The sequence below is a fragment of the Phyllosticta citriasiana genome, assembly GCF_038021145.1.
Source record: "Phyllosticta citriasiana strain CBS 120426 chromosome Unknown IWZ02scaffold_6, whole genome shotgun sequence".
In the NCBI taxonomy this organism is placed as follows: domain Eukaryota; kingdom Fungi; phylum Ascomycota; class Dothideomycetes; order Botryosphaeriales; family Phyllostictaceae; genus Phyllosticta; species Phyllosticta citriasiana.
The window spans coordinates 1577950-1594156 of record NW_027117283.1 but is presented as its reverse complement, the minus strand read 5'-3'; the positions used below and the strand labels follow the sequence as shown (position 1 = coordinate 1594156).

General features: G+C 58.3%; 5 protein-coding genes across 5 annotated transcripts; 2 read left to right on the top strand and 3 right to left on the bottom strand.

Moving 5' to 3' along the window:
- Window positions 1-1139: 1139 nt before the first annotated feature.
- IWZ02DRAFT_518887 (uncharacterized protein) lies at window positions 1140-2571 on the bottom strand. Its single transcript, XM_066770726.1, has one exon. The coding sequence runs from the start codon at window positions 2136-2138 to the stop codon at window positions 1497-1499; it is 642 nt and encodes a 213-aa protein (XP_066623262.1). The 5' UTR covers window positions 2139-2571; the 3' UTR covers window positions 1140-1496.
- Window positions 2572-4377: 1806 nt separating this feature from the next.
- On the top strand, window positions 4378-6219 carry IWZ02DRAFT_261214 (putative polysaccharide synthase Cps1). Its single transcript, XM_066763355.1, has 3 exons — window positions 4378-4591; window positions 4691-5563; window positions 5634-6219. Exons 1-3 carry the CDS (start codon window positions 4530-4532, stop codon window positions 6136-6138), a joined length of 1440 nt encoding a protein of 479 aa, XP_066623261.1. The 5' UTR covers window positions 4378-4529; the 3' UTR covers window positions 6139-6219.
- Window positions 6220-10712: 4493 nt separating this feature from the next.
- IWZ02DRAFT_451200 (uncharacterized protein) lies at window positions 10713-12458 on the bottom strand. The gene is made up of 4 exons (XM_066767522.1): window positions 12282-12458; window positions 12031-12124; window positions 11538-11950; window positions 10713-11332 (listed from the first exon to the last, which is right to left on the bottom strand). The coding sequence occupies exons 2-4, from the start codon at window positions 12064-12066 to the stop codon at window positions 10804-10806; spliced, it is 978 nt and encodes a 325-aa protein (XP_066623260.1). The 5' UTR covers window positions 12067-12124; window positions 12282-12458; the 3' UTR covers window positions 10713-10803.
- Window positions 12459-13019: 561 nt separating this feature from the next.
- On the top strand, window positions 13020-14276 carry IWZ02DRAFT_377426 (uncharacterized protein; the record flags this gene model as incomplete). Its single annotated transcript, XM_066764948.1, has 2 exons — window positions 13020-13624; window positions 13760-14276. The coding sequence occupies 2 exons, from the start codon at window positions 13020-13022 to the stop codon at window positions 14274-14276; spliced, it is 1122 nt and encodes a 373-aa protein (XP_066623259.1).
- Window positions 14277-14296: 20 nt separating this feature from the next.
- Window positions 14297-15604, bottom strand: IWZ02DRAFT_261105 (uncharacterized protein). Its single transcript, XM_066763353.1, has 3 exons — window positions 14922-15604; window positions 14431-14842; window positions 14297-14368 (listed from the first exon to the last, which is right to left on the bottom strand). The coding sequence occupies exons 1-3, from the start codon at window positions 15251-15253 to the stop codon at window positions 14318-14320; spliced, it is 795 nt and encodes a 264-aa protein (XP_066623258.1). The 5' UTR covers window positions 15254-15604; the 3' UTR covers window positions 14297-14317.
- Window positions 15605-16207: the final 603 nt, after the last annotated feature.

Genomic DNA, 16207 nt, shown 5'->3' with positions numbered 1-16207 from the left:
TCTGCCGTCAACGCCCGATCTGAGCTTTTCGGTTCCATTTCTTGGCGCCAGCCAGCGGCCGACGGCTTTCAATTGGCTTTGCTCGCCACGCCAAATGCACCACCTCACCACCTCACGACTGCTTCACGTCCAAAAGTCGAGCCCATCCACTATTGCGTCGTCCGTGGCCTTTTTCCCACTCGCCTGTGCGTCGAGACGCCGTTCAGCACCTGGTCCATTTCGCAACAACGACCATGGCGCCGATCCACCATGGTCTCATTCATGCCCAAATACCGGCAGCCAATCTTGTCTGCACGGCGCCAAAAATTTGGCAGATGGCCCTACCTCGGGCGTGCATATCCATCGGACCAGTGCTGAACCCAAGCCAAGCAGATGTCAATACTAGCCTGCCCTCACCAAACCCATCTTGTCATCGCCTTGCATCGACAGCGGCTCCCTAGACTTGTCGGCAGCTTCCACACATTCACCCTGCAGCACTTGCAGCATAATGTTCGCGTAGAATATTTCCCGGCCGTTGCTCTGACCAGCGGCCATGGCCCCTCGTTCCGCACGTGAACCACGGGTAGAGGATCGTGCTGACGCACCATGTCGCCCTGGAAGCCTTCGATCATCCGCCCGTTGATGCTCCCGCCCGCTGCGTGCACAGGCAAGCCAAGATCAGTGTTGACTGTGCTTCAGCTCCTTTCAGTGGTCTGAGTCTGCGCCCACAAAGGGGTGATGGCTCTTGTTCGGCCAATGCGAACATCCGATTCTAGGCCGGCTGGTAACAGTCTTCTCTCCGCGAGGTCTCGAGACTCTGGCCCAACAAAAAGTTCTCATCAACCTCGGCGCATGCCATTGTCTGTGGAAAATTTCGGCATCAGCGCTTCGGAGACCGCTTACCTATGCGGAGTCATTTGTCACTCGAAAATGGACATGCCGGCAAGCTTGACAGCCGTCCATGACCAAAGTGTTTCGACCGAAGTAATCACAAGCAAGCTAAGTGGACGGCACGACTTGAAATGAAAAATACACCTACGTCAACTCCAAAACTGGATGTTGAAATGACAGCATGAAACCCGTTCTGACCTAATCTCGGTTGCTGCACAAGAATGTTTTCCGCCTCTGAGGCTGTTCATCATGAAGCTGGCGTCGGTCCAGTTGCCTGTGGGATGCAAGCGCCTAAGAATTTTCTCCTTCAAGATATTGGAAAAGAGATTGTAGATTTTCAACGGCCCGAGGACGCGAGGTGAGCTCTGCAGATTATCATCAGCCAACACAAGCTGCCCGCGGGCTATCTTTGTGCTGTCGATCTTTTATGCAAGACGCAGGATTGCCACAATCTGCGGGGGAGAGGAGAAAATTTCACCACACGCCGTTCTCGCGCAGGTCGAAAAGGGTTTCTCGGAGACCCTCCCGGTTGTTCATCTGCAGCTGCTCCAGCATGATTGACAGCTGCTGCATGCCTTTTTTCTGATCGTACCTTGGTTAAATCGCTTATCGCCCCTTCGCGGTGCTTAGCCTCGCGGCGCACGGGACATTTTAAGGCACCTCCAAGGCTCGACATAGTCATCTCCGGGTCGGGTCGAGGTAGATGGCCATGTGCTAATTTTGGATTCTTCAGATAATCGAAATAGGAGCGGGAGAGCCGGCGCCCCGGACTGTGAGCTTGATGCCCTCCAGTTGGCCGAACCACCAGCAGATGATGTTGATGACGCGTACGAATGGCGGAGGGTGCGACTACCAGAGGCTGCCTGACGTGGGCTTTGATCAGTACGAGCAGTGGAATCACGATCCTCGGTGAATTTCTGCTGAGCAACTGATGATGTCTCCTCATGGGCAAGTCGATGCTCGAGCGGGGAAGACATCTCCGAAACGGAGTAGGCAGCGCGCGTGCGCGCGTCCTCTTGCGCGCATGTCGAGAGTCCAACCAATGTGCTTTCACAGAGGTTATTATGCAAGAGAAGGGCCTTTGGTACAAACAACACGCGGGAAAGCTCCGCGACGCTTGGCACGACCTGCTCAACACATTTTGCCCACGGCGGCCGCCAACAAAGTGGCCCCCCCCCCCCCCCCCCCCCCGCGCCGCTAGACCCCGATTGAGGCATTATGTCGTCAGCCATGCCGCTATCCCCTGGCCTCGTCCAGACTCCTTTCATTGGACAGCAACGGCGGCAGATCGGGACAGGCAAGACGATTCGGCGCAAGGAACAAAGCGAGCCCGTGCAGGTGTGCTGAAAAGAGCTGGGTGCTTGTTCCTACCGGCGGCAGGAGGCGGCTAACCCCTCCAACTGAAGACATGGCTCCAGACCCGAGGATCGAGAATTATCCATGTCGTGGCTGGCGGCCCCGGCCTGCAAGTGCAGATATGCCAGATCGATCTCGTAGCATTTCCGGAGAGTCGGTATTCCCGAGTGGACGTTTGCTGGGACGATGTGTGGTCTGGCAAGGGACATTTGCAGGAACAGTTTTGCTTTTGCCGCAATTATGCAGAGGCCATGTCGTCACCCGGAGCGCTCCCTGAGAGGTTAGCGAGACCTGGGGTGCCCCGGAGCAGAAGATTTGCAGTTCTGGAGCGGGTCTGAAGCTGTGATTTTGGTGATGGAGGGGGGGGGGGGGGGGGGGGGGGGGAAGGGGGGCGCGGGGGGCGTAAGTCGACACATGGGACGGGAAAAAGCAAACATGAAATGCATGGGGTTTCACGACAGGGAGTTTATGCGGCTCAGCCCTACGGACCCGAAAACAGCTTGGTCCCTGGACGACCGTTTTTGTGTTCTGTCAAAGCCGTGGGCCTTTCCAACGGCAGCTTCAGCGGTGAGGTGACGCAGGACCACGTCCAAAGAGATTGGTCCGACAGCAAAATGCCGCAAGGAGGGACCCGAATGCCGGCATTGGCGACAAGGGCGGGCGGTCTGCAAGAAGGACAGCCCCCCAAGTGGTCGGCAGGCAGACAGGAGCGGTGGACAGAAGCAGGCCAGGGCGAAGTGGGCGGGTGTTCCATTTTCTTCGTCGTGCATAGCTGGCTGAGGTGACAGTGGTGCATCGGCACGGGAAGCGCAGTCCCCCCCGCAGCCCATGAGGCGATCATTTCTTGGAGGACCATGCATGCGGATGAATTTGCGGATGAAAGTGCAGCGTTAGATTATGCAAGGCCAATGCCGGGTGACGGACGTGGTGCAGCGCTGATTTGGCGAGATTTGGGCGGAGCAAAAAGAGGGCGTCGAACGTCAATGGCGCGCTGACTGGGATGGGTGAGAGCTGTAGTACAAGTATCCAGATGGCATGAGCCGCGTGACGGGCGTGGTGCCTGGCAATTCGCCATGTTCCGTGGATTGAATAAATTTTGGAGCTTTCGACTTGTCGGGCGCGTGTCGGTACGGGAGGGATACACAACACACACGAAGTCGAAGCCAAAGCCGACCGAAAGCATCGAGTGCCGAGCCAGACCCTGGTATCATCACACCACGACATGGACGAGGGATTCTGGAAGGACGACGGCGCAAATGCAGAGTGCAGACGCCATGCCATGGATGCGGGATCGAAGTGATTATAGAGATGTTGGGATGTCAATAGTATTCCCGGGAGGTGCATGCATGAGGGAGGGATGATTTTTTTTTTCCTTTCCCTTTTTTTTTCCCCCTTTGTCGTTGGTGTTTGCCGTTGCCGACGACGAACAGCAACCAGCAAGCAGCAACCACAACGCAAAAAGCCAAACCAACAAACCAAACGTTGCACACAAGCTTGCATATGCAACGGACATGAGCGTGGGTAGGTAGTGAGCACGAGCACGAGCTTCTCGCTCCTCCAGCCGTGCCTCAATCACAGACTCCCGGCCGCACCGCGCGGCTTGCGCCCACACACGCACACCGGCCAGCCAGCCAGCCAGCCAGCCAGCCTATTCTTAACCTCCCCACTCGACTCCTCCAAAAAACCACTAGCAGCAGGCCCAAACCTTGATCGGTCGCCCTCGCCCAAAAAAAAAAAAAAAAAAAAAAAAAAGTCAAGTCGTCGTCGGAGAGTCCAGGCTGGCTGACAGTACAGCGACTGGAGCAGGGCCACCCACACCTCACCACCCGGACACCCACCCTCGTCCGCTCGGGCAATCCACCCACACACCCCGTCCCCATCCCATCCCCTCCCTTGTCATCCACACTACCATGCCATGCCATGCCATGCCATGCCGCGCTTTGCCCATTTCTCGCATTTTCCAACCGGCGGGACCTTCACTCTGACGATCCGGCCTAGGGCCATGGCTCCATGCACGTCGTGCTCAGAACCGCTGGTGGGCCCCCGGGCTATGCGCAATTATTCTTCGACATCATCTTGCACTATTAGCTACTCTGGGTCTCTTCTCTACTCTTAATGATATATCGCATGCCCTTCTCCACCCCACCCCCCGGGCTTCAATCATTGTGGCTGCTGCATTATTTAGTCGGTCCTCCGCCCTCACAAACCCCCAATCCCACCCCCTTCCTCGCCCTCCCTCTTAATAACATCCTCACCGTCGTTCGTCCCTTGGACTCTTGTCTCATTGCGTCCCTCGTTTTGCCATGGAGACTCTGTGGTCCATTGTCGACCGGCATTGGTGGATGACCGTCTTTTTCCTTGTCTTGTGAGGAACCAACCCCCAAAAGGAAAAAAGAAAAGAAAAAGAAAAAGAAAGAAGGAAAAAAGAAAAAAAAAAAAAGAATCCCTGCACTGACTTGACCAGTCTCCTCAAGGGCCTTCGCACCATTGTCAATGCCGTCGCCTTCTACTGCCTGTACAGACCGACGCCCATTCCGGAAAAACCGACGCACACCAACGACGACGTGACGGTCATCCTGCCGTCGATTGATGGCGACGGGCCGGAGCTGCAATCGACAGTACGGTCCATCCTGAGCTGTGGGCCAGCAGAAATCCTTCTGGTGACGATCGACACCAATGTCAAGCGGGCCAATCAAATGGTCAAGGCCATGGGCGCTGCGGCGGAGCGGACGGTCAGGATCATGAGCGTGGCCCAGGCCAACAAGCGGCGCCAGATGTGCGTGGCCATCCCCGAGGTCAAGACCAAGATCATCATCTTCGCCGACGACGACGTGACTTGGGGGCAGAACCTGCTGCCGTGGATTCTGGCGCCGTTTGAGCACCCCAACATGGGCGGCGTGGGCACGAATCAGTGCGTCAAGAGAAACGGCGAGCTGCGCTATCTGTCGAGGGCCTACCTGTGGCAGTTTCTCGGCGAGATGTACATTCGCAGGCGCAACTTCGACATCACGGCCTGCACCCAGCTCGACGGGGGGCTTCCCTGCCTGAGCGGCCGCACCGTCGCCTATCGCGCTCGAATCCTGCAGAACGGCGACTTTACCCATGGCTTCCAAAACGAAAAGTGGAACGGCTACACGCTCAACGCCGACGACGACAACTTCATCACTCGCTGGATGGTCTCGCATGGCTTCAACACGACCGTCCAGTACCACCCCGAGGCCGAGGTCCAGACGACGCTCGAGTGCAACCCGCGCTACCTTCGCCAATGCCTGCGCTGGGTCCGCAGCAACTGGCGCAGCAACCTGACGACCATGTTTGTCGAGCGCCACACCTGGTCGTGCGTACCCCCTGCTTACTCTCACTCCCCCCCCCCCCCCTCCCCAAAAAAAAACTGACCCCGTATCCAGCCGCCAGCCCTGGAGCACATATGCCGTCCAGCAAACCACCCTGACCGCCTGGGCCCTGCCATACGACCTCTGCCTCTTTTACACCTGGAACCTGGCCGCCCAGAGCGAATCCCTCTCCCAGCCTATCTTTGTCGCTGGCGTCGCCTTGCTCGCCGCCTGGGTCGTCCTCACAAAGTGCACGAAGCTCATGCCCCATTTTGTCCGCCATCCCGAGGACATTATGCTCCTGCTCCCCGTCGTCGTCATGTTCGGCTACGTCCATGGCCTGATCAAGCTTTGGGGCTTGGTCACACTCAATGCCGTAAGTATCTACTGCTATCAACCCCGCACGCGCCCCCCCCCGGCTAACCTCCCGCTCCCGCAGACGACCTGGGGCAGCAGACCCGCCGCCGACGAAGACGACGACATCAGAATGGTGCCTCCCAAGGCCCGCTCGAACATCATTTCTCCTTTAACGGATTGCGAAAAGAAGTCTTTGCATCAGTCCTTGCTGCTTCCAAAATAGACGCCCTGGGTTAATCCTTTTTCCTATCACCTTTTTGGGGCACTTTTACTTATTTGCTTCGCTTGTTCTTGCATTATCGGCTGTTGTTTTTGTCGTCGTCGTCGTTGTTGTTGTTGTCTTTTCTTGGGCCAACACCAAAAAAAGGGGGGTCCGAGGCATGCATGCATTGTCAGCTTCATTCCCTTTTTGTTCTTCTCTTTTGCCCCCGGCCGGCGGAGGAGCAGGGGTTCGCAAAGCCGCCGCTTCCTCATCCGTCTCCCGCTGCATTTTTCACACACACACTCTTCATCATCGCGTTGGGCGTTGGGAGCTGCTGGGTCTTTTTGGTCGATTACATATTGATATCCCGCAATGGCGTAGAGGGCGGCAGCGACTTTTGGGGTTTTCAGGTTGCTGCATTGGGCATTTTGGGCGTCTCTTTCTTCCTTGTCTTTTGTCTTGTATCACGACAGGCGGCTGTGTACAGTAGTAGCAGTTTTCTTCCTCTTTTTGTTTCGTCGTCATCATCATCATCAGCAGCAGCAGCAGCAGCAGCAGCATCGTTTACGACCATGGTCAATGGTCTGGTGGGTTTTATTTAGATTTTTCTGGGGCTACAGCAAAAAAGACAGACAGCATCACTACAGGTTAATGCTATAGAGACTCTTTAAAAAGACGACTGCATTGATGACAGATGATTTTGGCTTTTTGGCGATGCACGCGTGGCAGGCGGCGGCGGTAGCCGGTCACGGTTGGCAGCTGGATGGGCTGGGCTGCCGTGGGCTGGCTGCGGCGCATGTGACGATCAGCTCCGGAGCGCGTCAAATTGCGCATCACAGGCGACAGTGGCAGTAGATGGCGGCGGCGGCGCCCGCTGGGGTGGAGGGGTGTGTGTACATAAGCTGTGACTCTATCGGGATGATGCTGGCTTTGACGCAATCGGCAAGTGGTCTCTTCTTTGTCTGCATCTTTCCGTCTTTCTTCAGCTCCCCGACGCTAACACGCACATCCACTCGACTGCTCCCTGTAGCCATCTTTGTGGGGACGTTGAATGCTCCCTGTCTTTCTAGAGATGTTACGGTTGTTTGACTTCTTTATTGATTACCTCACTGTGCAGCTTGGAAGCTCAGAGGCTTGCAGCAAATGCTTCCTCGAAAAGACAAAAACTCGCCGTTCTCGCAGTCTCTGTCTTGTATGTGCCATGACTTTTGCACCAGAGCCTCGCCCCCTCGACAAACGACGAATGGGGCCATGTGGATGCCGGGAGAGACAGAGAGAGGCTGGAGAGGTGGGAGCGAGCCAGTAAGCGAGAGAGGGTGGGCGGGTCCGGAAATGCGCCGCGTCAGTAAACGACTGGCTGGTGAGAGGCAGAGCGAGGGCTCGACAAAAAAGTTCCGATTCATCATCAATGGCTCTTCCCGTTCAGCGCTGGATCTGCATCCAACCTGCAAGGTTCGACAGTAGTGGCGGCCGAGGGGGGCGGCCGTGCTGTCTCTCCCGCTCCGCGGCTAAACTCAACTTCATCAGAAGAGGACGGCGCGCATTGTTTACAACAAGTGGTCTCAATCGCGTGTGCTGGTCATTATTCCTTTCCCCTGGTCATGATGGCCGTCGCCGCCGCCGCCGCCGCCGCCGCCGTCGCCGCTGGCCGGGGGAGGGATTAACGAGCGGAGACGAGACGAGCGCCCCGGCCATAACAAGGTCCCTAGGGCGTTGCCGGACGGCAGTGCGGACGGACGGGCGGTGCTGCGGTAGTGCCAATGCTCTATTCCCGCGCGGATGATGGACAAGCTTTGCCAATTGGAGACGCCGCCTCCATACTGCTACAATACTGTCGACGGCAAGAAGGAGGCCAGAAAAAAAAAAAAAGGAAAAAAAAAATCCAGAAAGAAACCATTCATAGCACACAAAGCACAGAGCAAACACGTTGGACGTCGATTCCGGGCGGCGGCCGGTCGACTGCGGCGAAATTTTCGCGGGCCACGCACCAGGCAGCTCCAGTATTATTTCGTCACGCAAGCAGGGCAGGCAGGCAGGCCGGGGCGGGATGCCGCTGCGAGGCTGCGCCAGACACGAGAATTATGATGGGGTCAGTGGGAAAGGTCCTGAGCGCTGCGTACCTACATACAGGCCTTTTCCCCATTGAGCCCCATGACCGGCCTTGGACCCGTGGTGGGGGAAAAAAAAAGGGTTCTCTGGCTTGCTGGCTGGCTTGCCTGCCTGTCTGTCTGCCTGCCTGTCTGCCTGACTTTTTGCAGGGCGACGACAAAGCAAGGAATAGACCGGACGAAGGAATATCCACAAGCCGACAGCACCGCCAGCTACATATACCGTCAAGTTCGCGCCACAGATTATAAGTCGACCGTCGCTTGCTTGCTTGCTCGCTTGCTTGCTTGACAGTTTGTGCGACGACCCGGGGACGCCGCCCCCAACATCTTCGCCAAAAGCCGCCGCTTTGAGCACCGGCCTCTGCCGGGGAGTCCCTTGTTGCAATCTCGATCAGCAAGCAGCTCTTACGGCGACTCGACCGGTGTGCCCATTCAGTTGATGAGATATGAGGTTGTACAACCTTGTGGTGGTGTTTGTATCCTGACGGCGTGCGCTCCGGCCGACGGCTCCCGCGCTAGCCGTGGGTGCCAGCCAGCCAGCCAGCCAGGAGGGAGCCTGTTGGTGTCGGCCTTTACCATCAACTGACAATAAAACAGGCGGTGGTCCGAGGCAGCGGAAGCGGCAAGCACGGGCGGCGTGATGGTGCAAAGGGCACCTACCTGCCTGGCCTGGGGTCAGTACACCCAGTCCCCATGTCACCACTGCAACATCTGGATCCATTGATCATATGTGTTCTCGATTGAACTCGTCATCGGGTTTTGTTGACCAGCAACATTCATTCAACTTGGTATGATTTTCCTGCTCTTCTCGCGCTCTGTTCCGCCGCCCTCTTGTCTTCGCGATGACCAATTCCAGGCCGTCCAATATCCTTGGGCGACGCACTCGCTTCGTCGTCGGAGCCAGCTGAATCCTAGACGCGCAGCGCAGGGCCCTGCGGGCGATCGAGGGCTTCTTTGCTTTTTGTCCCATGTATGTCATTCGCGCGGTCGCTCCCGCAGCAAGGCCCCTAGCAAGTCATGTTGCAAGCGAGCAACAAAGCGACCGACTGGCTACGTCGAGGGCGAGAAATTGAGCGCCGCCCGCACCATCTCATTTCGAAGACGACGACGACGACAGTGACCCAAGACGACCCCACGACAACGGCGCCGACGTGTCTGTCCCAAGCAAAGATCCTCGGGGCGTCAGAAGTCTCGACTGGAGGGCGTCCAGGGATCATCCCGCGAGGAGCTCTGTGTTGGACCCTCATCGCCTCATCGCCGCGCACAGGCCAAAGTGGAGGGGCAACTGGTGTTGACGCTGAAGTTTTTGCGTAATTTGCCAACTACAGCCAACAATGATGATGGATCGCGATACGACTCGCGCCCCTGGCTCCCTTTCTTCACTTCCTCGCTCCCTGGTCGTTGTGACCTCGTCCTCGTCAGATGCACTGGTTGGCTGTCGGCATCCCGTCTTTCTGCTCACCTCAGGTCCGTCGTCGCCGTGAGTGCATACGTGCTGCTTGCGCAAGCGCGCGTCTCGTCCTTCTTGTCGCCGTCGTGGCCGCCACACAGCTTTCGCAGCACACGACATCTATATTCAGCTCGTCAAGGAACAGACATGGTGCCCGCCGGGCAGAGAGCACCATGGCAGGCGAAATTTCGGCGGCGGGGCGTCATTATTTTGCCATTTGCAAATAATCACTAGGACGTCAGCCAGCAGCCAACAGATTGCCCGGCGTTGGTGAGCAGTTGGGTGGGTGTGCGGAGTCAGAGTCGCGTATCCGTGGAGCCAGCAGCCCCGTGACGAACGAGTGGGAAGACTTGCCAGTATTCCCTACCGCGCCAACGACAATCAGGAACAAACCATACATCAATGCTGGCCAACTTGCCCTTGCAGCACATCTTCCAATGGTCCCATCAACCCACTCCTCCACAGCCACCATCATCATATCTCTACTGACAGCGCACCCGGTCTTTGGGGGACTCGACGACGGTGGTTCCGCCGAGCAGTCCCACTCCTTGTCTGACTCGGTCCGCTGCCGCCATGATTCAAGCCCGCCAGATGTCTCGAGCGTGATCCCTTCCCTCCCGTGCGGACGGGAATACTTTACGGTGCCGCCAATTAGTCAACGCTCAAGCTTGTCCACGACTCGTCCGCGTGCGGGGGAAACCACGACGATCTCATCAGAAATCACAGCAAGCAAGCCAGTCAGCCAACGCGATGACACATGTCGAAATCGACATCCACCAACGCCATCTACTGCGCTGAGCCGTTGGGCACATACGGCCGGTCACTTGTCATTTCACTCTCCAAGCGTGACATGCGACCATCGGATCCGCATCGTATTCTCAAAGCCACATTATGTGATCTCTCCTGAACATCGCCATCTACTGCACCAGCAGCATGCGTCGCCTCTGATCCTCCACACAAACCTCCCAAGCCACGCGGCACATGAACCAGCCAATCCATGCTGCCCCCCCCCCCCCCCCCCCCCCCCCCCCCCCCCCCCCCGGCGGGGGAGCAGAGCCGCAAGCTAATGCAAGTGTTTATCGCATCCTAGGGCTCAGACGGTCTCTCAGCTCGAATTTCATCCTGCAGCTACAACGTCTTCTCTACCGCCTCGAGCTCCGCCATGGCACCCTTCCACTGCTCCCACTCTGCGTCGCCATCGGGGAAGCCGCCCTGCAGCGGCACGCGCCCTCCATCGCGAACTCCGTAGCCGCGCAGCCGGCTGATGGCCTCCTTGACGCCAATCACGCCCCATTTGGCCAGCAGCTTCTCGCCCTTGGCCACCGTGTACTGCAGCTTGCGAATCTCTTCGAGTGCGCCCAGGCGGTCGCTTTCAAACAGATTAAAGATGCGCACCACAGTCTTGGGAAACACAGCTGCCAGCCCGTCAATAGCGCCCGCGCCGTTGAGCGTCAGCACCGGCAGCAGCACCTGGCCCAGACCAGTAAATGGCCTGAATTTGCCCTCGACGTCGATTTTGGGATTCAGGCCTACAAGGCCAAATTCGTCGAGGTTTCCATGCGAAAGTTTGCAGCCAACGATGTTGGGATGCTGTGCTAAGCGCTCCATGGTGCTGGCCGAGATGACGACGTTGTTGGACACGCCTGGGTAGTGGTACCTGCGGACCAGCGGTAATCGTTAGTTACCAAATGCGTCCCTGGTCTGCAACAACTGTTGACAGGGTGTCTTGGCCATGTGGCTGCCACGCGCCGCCGGTCTTTGTCCTCACCGCCAGAGGCCTGCATATGTTCATGTGAAAGCCACATGCAGCATGTGAAGAGGGATAAGAAGGGAGATAACCAAGAGAAAGGGAGAGGACTTACACCAAGATGGGAATTGGGCTCTTGTCGGCCACATGCTCAAACCACCTTGCTAAACCCCACTGGCTCACGGCGCTGGCAAAGTAGCCCGGCGCCAAACACATGCCCCACTGGGCGCCGGCGCGCTTGGCGTCTGCGAGCTGGGCGACAGTTTCTTCGACACTCTGCGTCGCCGTGCCTGCGAGGATGGGGTAATCGGAAAAGCCGGCCGCCTCGAGCTCTGCCCGCACCCCGGACAGCACGGCAAATCGCTCTTCGTTAGTGATGTGCACGGCCTCGCCTGTCGACCCCAGAATCACGAGGCCTCGGATCCCATTGCGCGCCAGGTACACGGCGTGAGCGGCTTGCGTGGGCACGTCGAGAGGAGCGGCATGCTCTTCGGCGGGCGACGTGGGCGCGGCGAAGAAGGTGGGCACCTGTTATGAGGATCAGATTTTTTGCATCATATGGTGGGATTGAGAGTGGAATCTGAGGTGGGTTTTGTGTGTCTACTTACAGGCACGTAGATGCCCTTGGGCGGGGAAGCAACCATGTTGACGGTTGGAATTCTTTCTTTTGGAGCAAAGGATGCAGGTAAGTTCGGGGAATGCCTGTACATGCGGGATGAGTTGAGACCCTTGGCCAAAAAGGGACGGATGCTTGAATGTTGCAGCTCAAGCAGGCCAAGGAAAGATGTGTCTGAGCTTGCTTCCCGATGGGCGTGAAAAGAGGGACCAATAACAGATTTTCAAGACTGTAGGTACGTACAGGTAGGTGGGTTGTCTGCTTTTGTTCAATGCTCAATCGCAAGCCGTCAGTGCTGTTGTAGATTCACTTGGGTCACAGGGCAAGGCGGTTCTGGCGCGAAGAATTGGCAGGGCGAGGGAGAGAAGACGGAGTTGCCAGAGTAAAAAAGAAAGACGGACGGGAACGAGGCGCGAGAGGTACAATACATAGCAACCCAGCATGTCTCAGCGAACCCCTCTCCCCCGCCACGCGCGCTACCAACTGCCCCGCGTGGGGGTGCCACCGGCACCGGCACCGACGACGCGATCAGCGAACCAGCGACCTGTCTCTCCACCCCACTCTTCACCCTCGCCCTCGAATTCGTTGTTGGGCGTAGGGCGTGCGCGCTCGGTGTGACGTTATGCCGAGCAGCCATGTCTCTGCCAGGTAACGGCTTTTGACAGGTTGACGTTGATGCCGCTGTTGCTTACGTACAGGCGCGTTGACATTTGAGGACGGCTTTTGCGCGGGACGAGAGTTGTGATGTGGTTGGTGGGCGGCGAGGTAGGTTCGAGCAAGGTAACATGCTTCGCTTTCTTCATGTCATCGTGTCATTGCTGCTCTCCGCTGCTGCGTGCACCCAGCGGCTTTCCATTCTCCACGCCTTCTCCAAATATTCGACGTCACCATCTATTCGTCGGTCGCCTTCAATTTTCGCAACCAGAAACAACAGGTCATATCCCTTGAAAAAGTTTCCAGTCGACCTTTCAAACTCCAACCATGGCTCCCCCTCCACTCGCTGGCCCCCGCATCCTCGACTCCCACATCCACCTCTGGCCCGCATCCGCCGCCAATGAAGACGGCCACACATGGATGACACCCGACGCGCCGCTCACGCGGCCCTACCTCCTCTCCGACTACCTCACCACCACGCACGGCGCTCCGATCGTCGGCGCCGTCTTCGTCGAGACGGACAGACGGCTAACGCCCGTCGACGACGAAGCCGACGAAGCTACGATCCTGACGCGCTGCGCCGGCCCGCTGGACGAGATGGCGTGGTTGCGCAGCCTGATTGAGCATGACGACACGGGCAGGGAGATGCTCTGGGGCCTCGTCCCCTGGGCTCCTTTCGATGCGACGCCAGCTGCTTTTCAGCGCTACTTGGATGCGGCGGAGAAGACGACGGGCGCGACGGCGTGGGCGCGCGTGCGCGGCTGGCGGTATCTCGTCCAGGGCATCACGAACGAGGCGGCATTTCGCGAGCTGGTGGGGAGCAGCGGGTGGACGGAAAATCTGAGGGAGTGTGGACGCAGAGATTGGTGCTTTGATATCGGCGTTGATGCGAGAAGTGGCGGTGTTTGGCAGCTGGAGGCTGTGGCGGACATGTGTGAGAAGGTCAGGCAGTTTGAAGGTGCGGAGGGGGCGGGGCAAGGGGGGGGTCAGGGGCGGTTGACGTTCATTTTGAGTGAGTCTAGCGTTCCTTTTCTGTCATTGGTTGCTACTGCTTGTTTTTTGCTTAGCGCCAGGGCACTCCATTCCCACGTGGCTTGCCTTGCACTGGTGGTACCTCACGCTAACAACATCACCTCTCCAGACCACCTGTGCAAACCCGACATGCTCCAACACCCCACCACGTCCACGCAGCTCGACGCCTTCAACCGCTGGGCTGCCTGCATGCACCGCTTCGCCCGCCTGCCGCGCGTTTACATGAAGCTGTCGGGCGGCTTCTCCGAGATGGACCTCGCCCCCGACGCAACCGCCGACCAATTCGTCGCGCGCCTCAAGCCGTGGCTCGACGTCGTCTTCCGCTGCTTTACCGCGCAGCGCGTCATGTTCGGCAGCGACTGGCCCGTCTGCAACGTGCGCGGGCCCGGCGGTCACGAGCGCGCCTGGCGCGCCTGGCGAGACGCCGTGGAACTCGTTATTGGCGGCCACGAGACCGGACTGTATGACTTGAGCCACGAGCAGAGAGACAGGGTGTGGTTTGGTACGGCGGTCGAGGCGTACGGATTGACGCCGCCGAGGGTGCGGAAATAGAGATGCAATGTGCCTTCAGTTCTGTTTTGAAATTTCTACTTTTACTGCAAGTTGACAAATAGCCCTCCGTCGACCAGGAGTTGTGCTCCATTCTATAGCCAGCCGTCAGCCTACCAACGTGTCCACGGGGAACAAGAATCGAACGCAGACTCACCACATAGCGCGACAAATCGCTTGCCAAAAACACAGCCGGGCCCGCCAGGTCAGCAGGCTCGCCCGTCCGCCCCAGCGGAATGCGGCCCTCGGTGTACGCGCGCTTCTGCGGATCCGCCAGGTCCTCCTCGTTGAGCTGCGTCTTGATGGTGCCGGGCAGCAGGGCGTTGCAGCGAATGTTGTACTTGCCGAGGGCGCACGCCGACGATTGCATCAGGCTCAGCACGCCCGCCTTTGTCGGCGTGTAGTGCACCTGCTGGCCGCCGCCGACCAGCGCGCTGATGGACGAGATGCCGATGATGGAGCCGCCGTCGCTGCCCTGCGATGCCATTTGCCGCGCGGCGGCTTGCACGGCGTAGAAGGCGCCGCCGAGGTTCGTGTTGAGCGTGAATTGCCAGAGGTCCGCGTCAAGCCTGACGCGTCGTTTTCAGTTTCCGGTGCTCTCGTCTCGTCTCTGCGACAACATTTGGGTGAGAGGATGGATGAACTCACTCGAGGAAATCAGCAAACTTGCACACGCCGGCGTTGCTCACAAAGACATCGAGCCGGCCAAACCGCTCCACCGTCTCGCGCACCAGCCGCGCCGCCGTCTCGGGCTTGGAAATGTCGCCCGCCACCGCAATCAGGTTGTCCGCGGTCGCGCCTCCTCCCGCCGTCCTCGCCTGCTCGGCCAGCGTGTTGAAATGGCCCTCGGACACGCCGTCGCCCAGGTGGTTGACGGCCACTTTGGCGCCCTGCCGCAGGTACTCGAGCACGATGGCGCGGCCGATGCCGGTGACGCCGCCCGTCACGGCGGCGACTTTGTTTGCGAGGAGGAGAGCCATGGGTGGTGAACTGCGGTCCCGAATCAAAACAGCGTTGTCAATCTCGTTTTTCTTTCCGCGTTGGCATTCCGACCAGAGAAATGATCTTTTGTCGCCGGGGATTCCAACTGTTTACAAGGCCTCCGGGCTCCCGCGGGGCTCCGCAGCTTGGCCCGCCACAACGTCGTTCGGTGCAGTGCGGTGCACCTTACCCCGCCATGATGACCTCACGGGGTCTGTGGGGGAGCTCGGGTCAATGGAGCGCGAGCGAGCCGGCGGCTGCTGAGCGGAAGACCCGAGACGGAGTCGGACCGAGGCGAGGCAAGGCGACGGCGAAGAGGTTTCGCGTCTTTTGGTGTGTAGTCACGAGATTGTGAGCACAATGGTACGGGGTTGATATCTAGGGCTTGGATGTTCTCTTCTCCTACTACAAGCAGGGGTATGCACGCTTCCTTTCTGTGCTCTTCTGGTACGACATGAATCTTCCCTACCCAACCGTCTGTCTCGTCTGTCTTCGCCGAATTTTGGCAGCAGAGCTTACCTGGTAATTGCTTACCTGTTGTACATTGAGCTCCTTAACCCCCTTGGCTTCTGCCAGGGGCACACGTCCCATAGCCTGTGCGGCTCCCTTTTTCTGCCCCTATAGCCCTTGGAAGGGTGTGCGGAATCTAGAACCTTTGCCAACAGCCCGTCCTCTTCTGGAACACGCAGTATCCAGTGTTCTTAGCTCTGTAGAAAGCCGTTGGCTGCACCCGTGGCCCTCGCACGAGGCCTCGGGCGGCGGGTACGCGACCGATGCAAAGCCGACGTATCTATTTTTCCTCTTCCGTCTCGCTTTTGTATTTTTCGCTTTGCTACTCGTCGGCAATCTCGATGCAGCGGCACGAGGCTTGCTGCAGGCTGCGGGTCATCGCGATACTGTCCTGTCTGTCTTGTCGCGGAACGGAGGTTGCCCCTATGCCCTACGGCGCGTCC

What these genes read in the sequence shown, in the direction of transcription:
- IWZ02DRAFT_518887 (XM_066770726.1), bottom strand. Translation starts at nt 2,138, where the DNA reads ATGAAAGGAGTCTGGACGAGGCCAGGGGATAGCGGCATGGCTGACGAC.
- IWZ02DRAFT_261214 (XM_066763355.1), top strand. Translation starts at nt 4,530, where the DNA reads ATGGAGACTCTGTGGTCCATTGTCGACCGGCATTGGTGGATGACCGTC. An exon ending in ACCGTCTTTTTCCTTGTCTT is followed by an intron (nt 4,592 to 4,690) that starts GTGAGGAACCAA and finishes TGACTTGACCAG; the next exon opens with TCTCCTCAAGGGCCTTCGCA. An exon ending in GTCGAGCGCCACACCTGGTC is followed by an intron (nt 5,564 to 5,633) that starts GTGCGTACCCCC and finishes CCCCGTATCCAG; the next exon opens with CCGCCAGCCCTGGAGCACAT.
- IWZ02DRAFT_451200 (XM_066767522.1), bottom strand. Translation starts at nt 12,066, where the DNA reads ATGGTTGCTTCCCCGCCCAAGGGCATCTACGTGCCT. An exon ending in CCAAGGGCATCTACGTGCCT is followed by an intron (nt 11,951 to 12,030) that starts GTAAGTAGACAC and finishes TCCTCATAACAG; the next exon opens with GTGCCCACCTTCTTCGCCGC. An exon ending in AGCCCAATTCCCATCTTGGT is followed by an intron (nt 11,333 to 11,537) that starts GTAAGTCCTCTC and finishes GCTGGTCCGCAG; the next exon opens with GTACCACTACCCAGGCGTGT.
- IWZ02DRAFT_261105 (XM_066763353.1), bottom strand. Translation starts at nt 15,253, where the DNA reads ATGGCTCTCCTCCTCGCAAACAAAGTCGCCGCCGTGACGGGCGGCGTC. An exon ending in AAGTTTGCTGATTTCCTCGA is followed by an intron (nt 14,843 to 14,921) that starts GTGAGTTCATCC and finishes ACGACGCGTCAG; the next exon opens with GCTTGACGCGGACCTCTGGC. An exon ending in GCGATTTGTCGCGCTATGTG is followed by an intron (nt 14,369 to 14,430) that starts GTGAGTCTGCGT and finishes GGCTGGCTATAG; the next exon opens with AATGGAGCACAACTCCTGGT.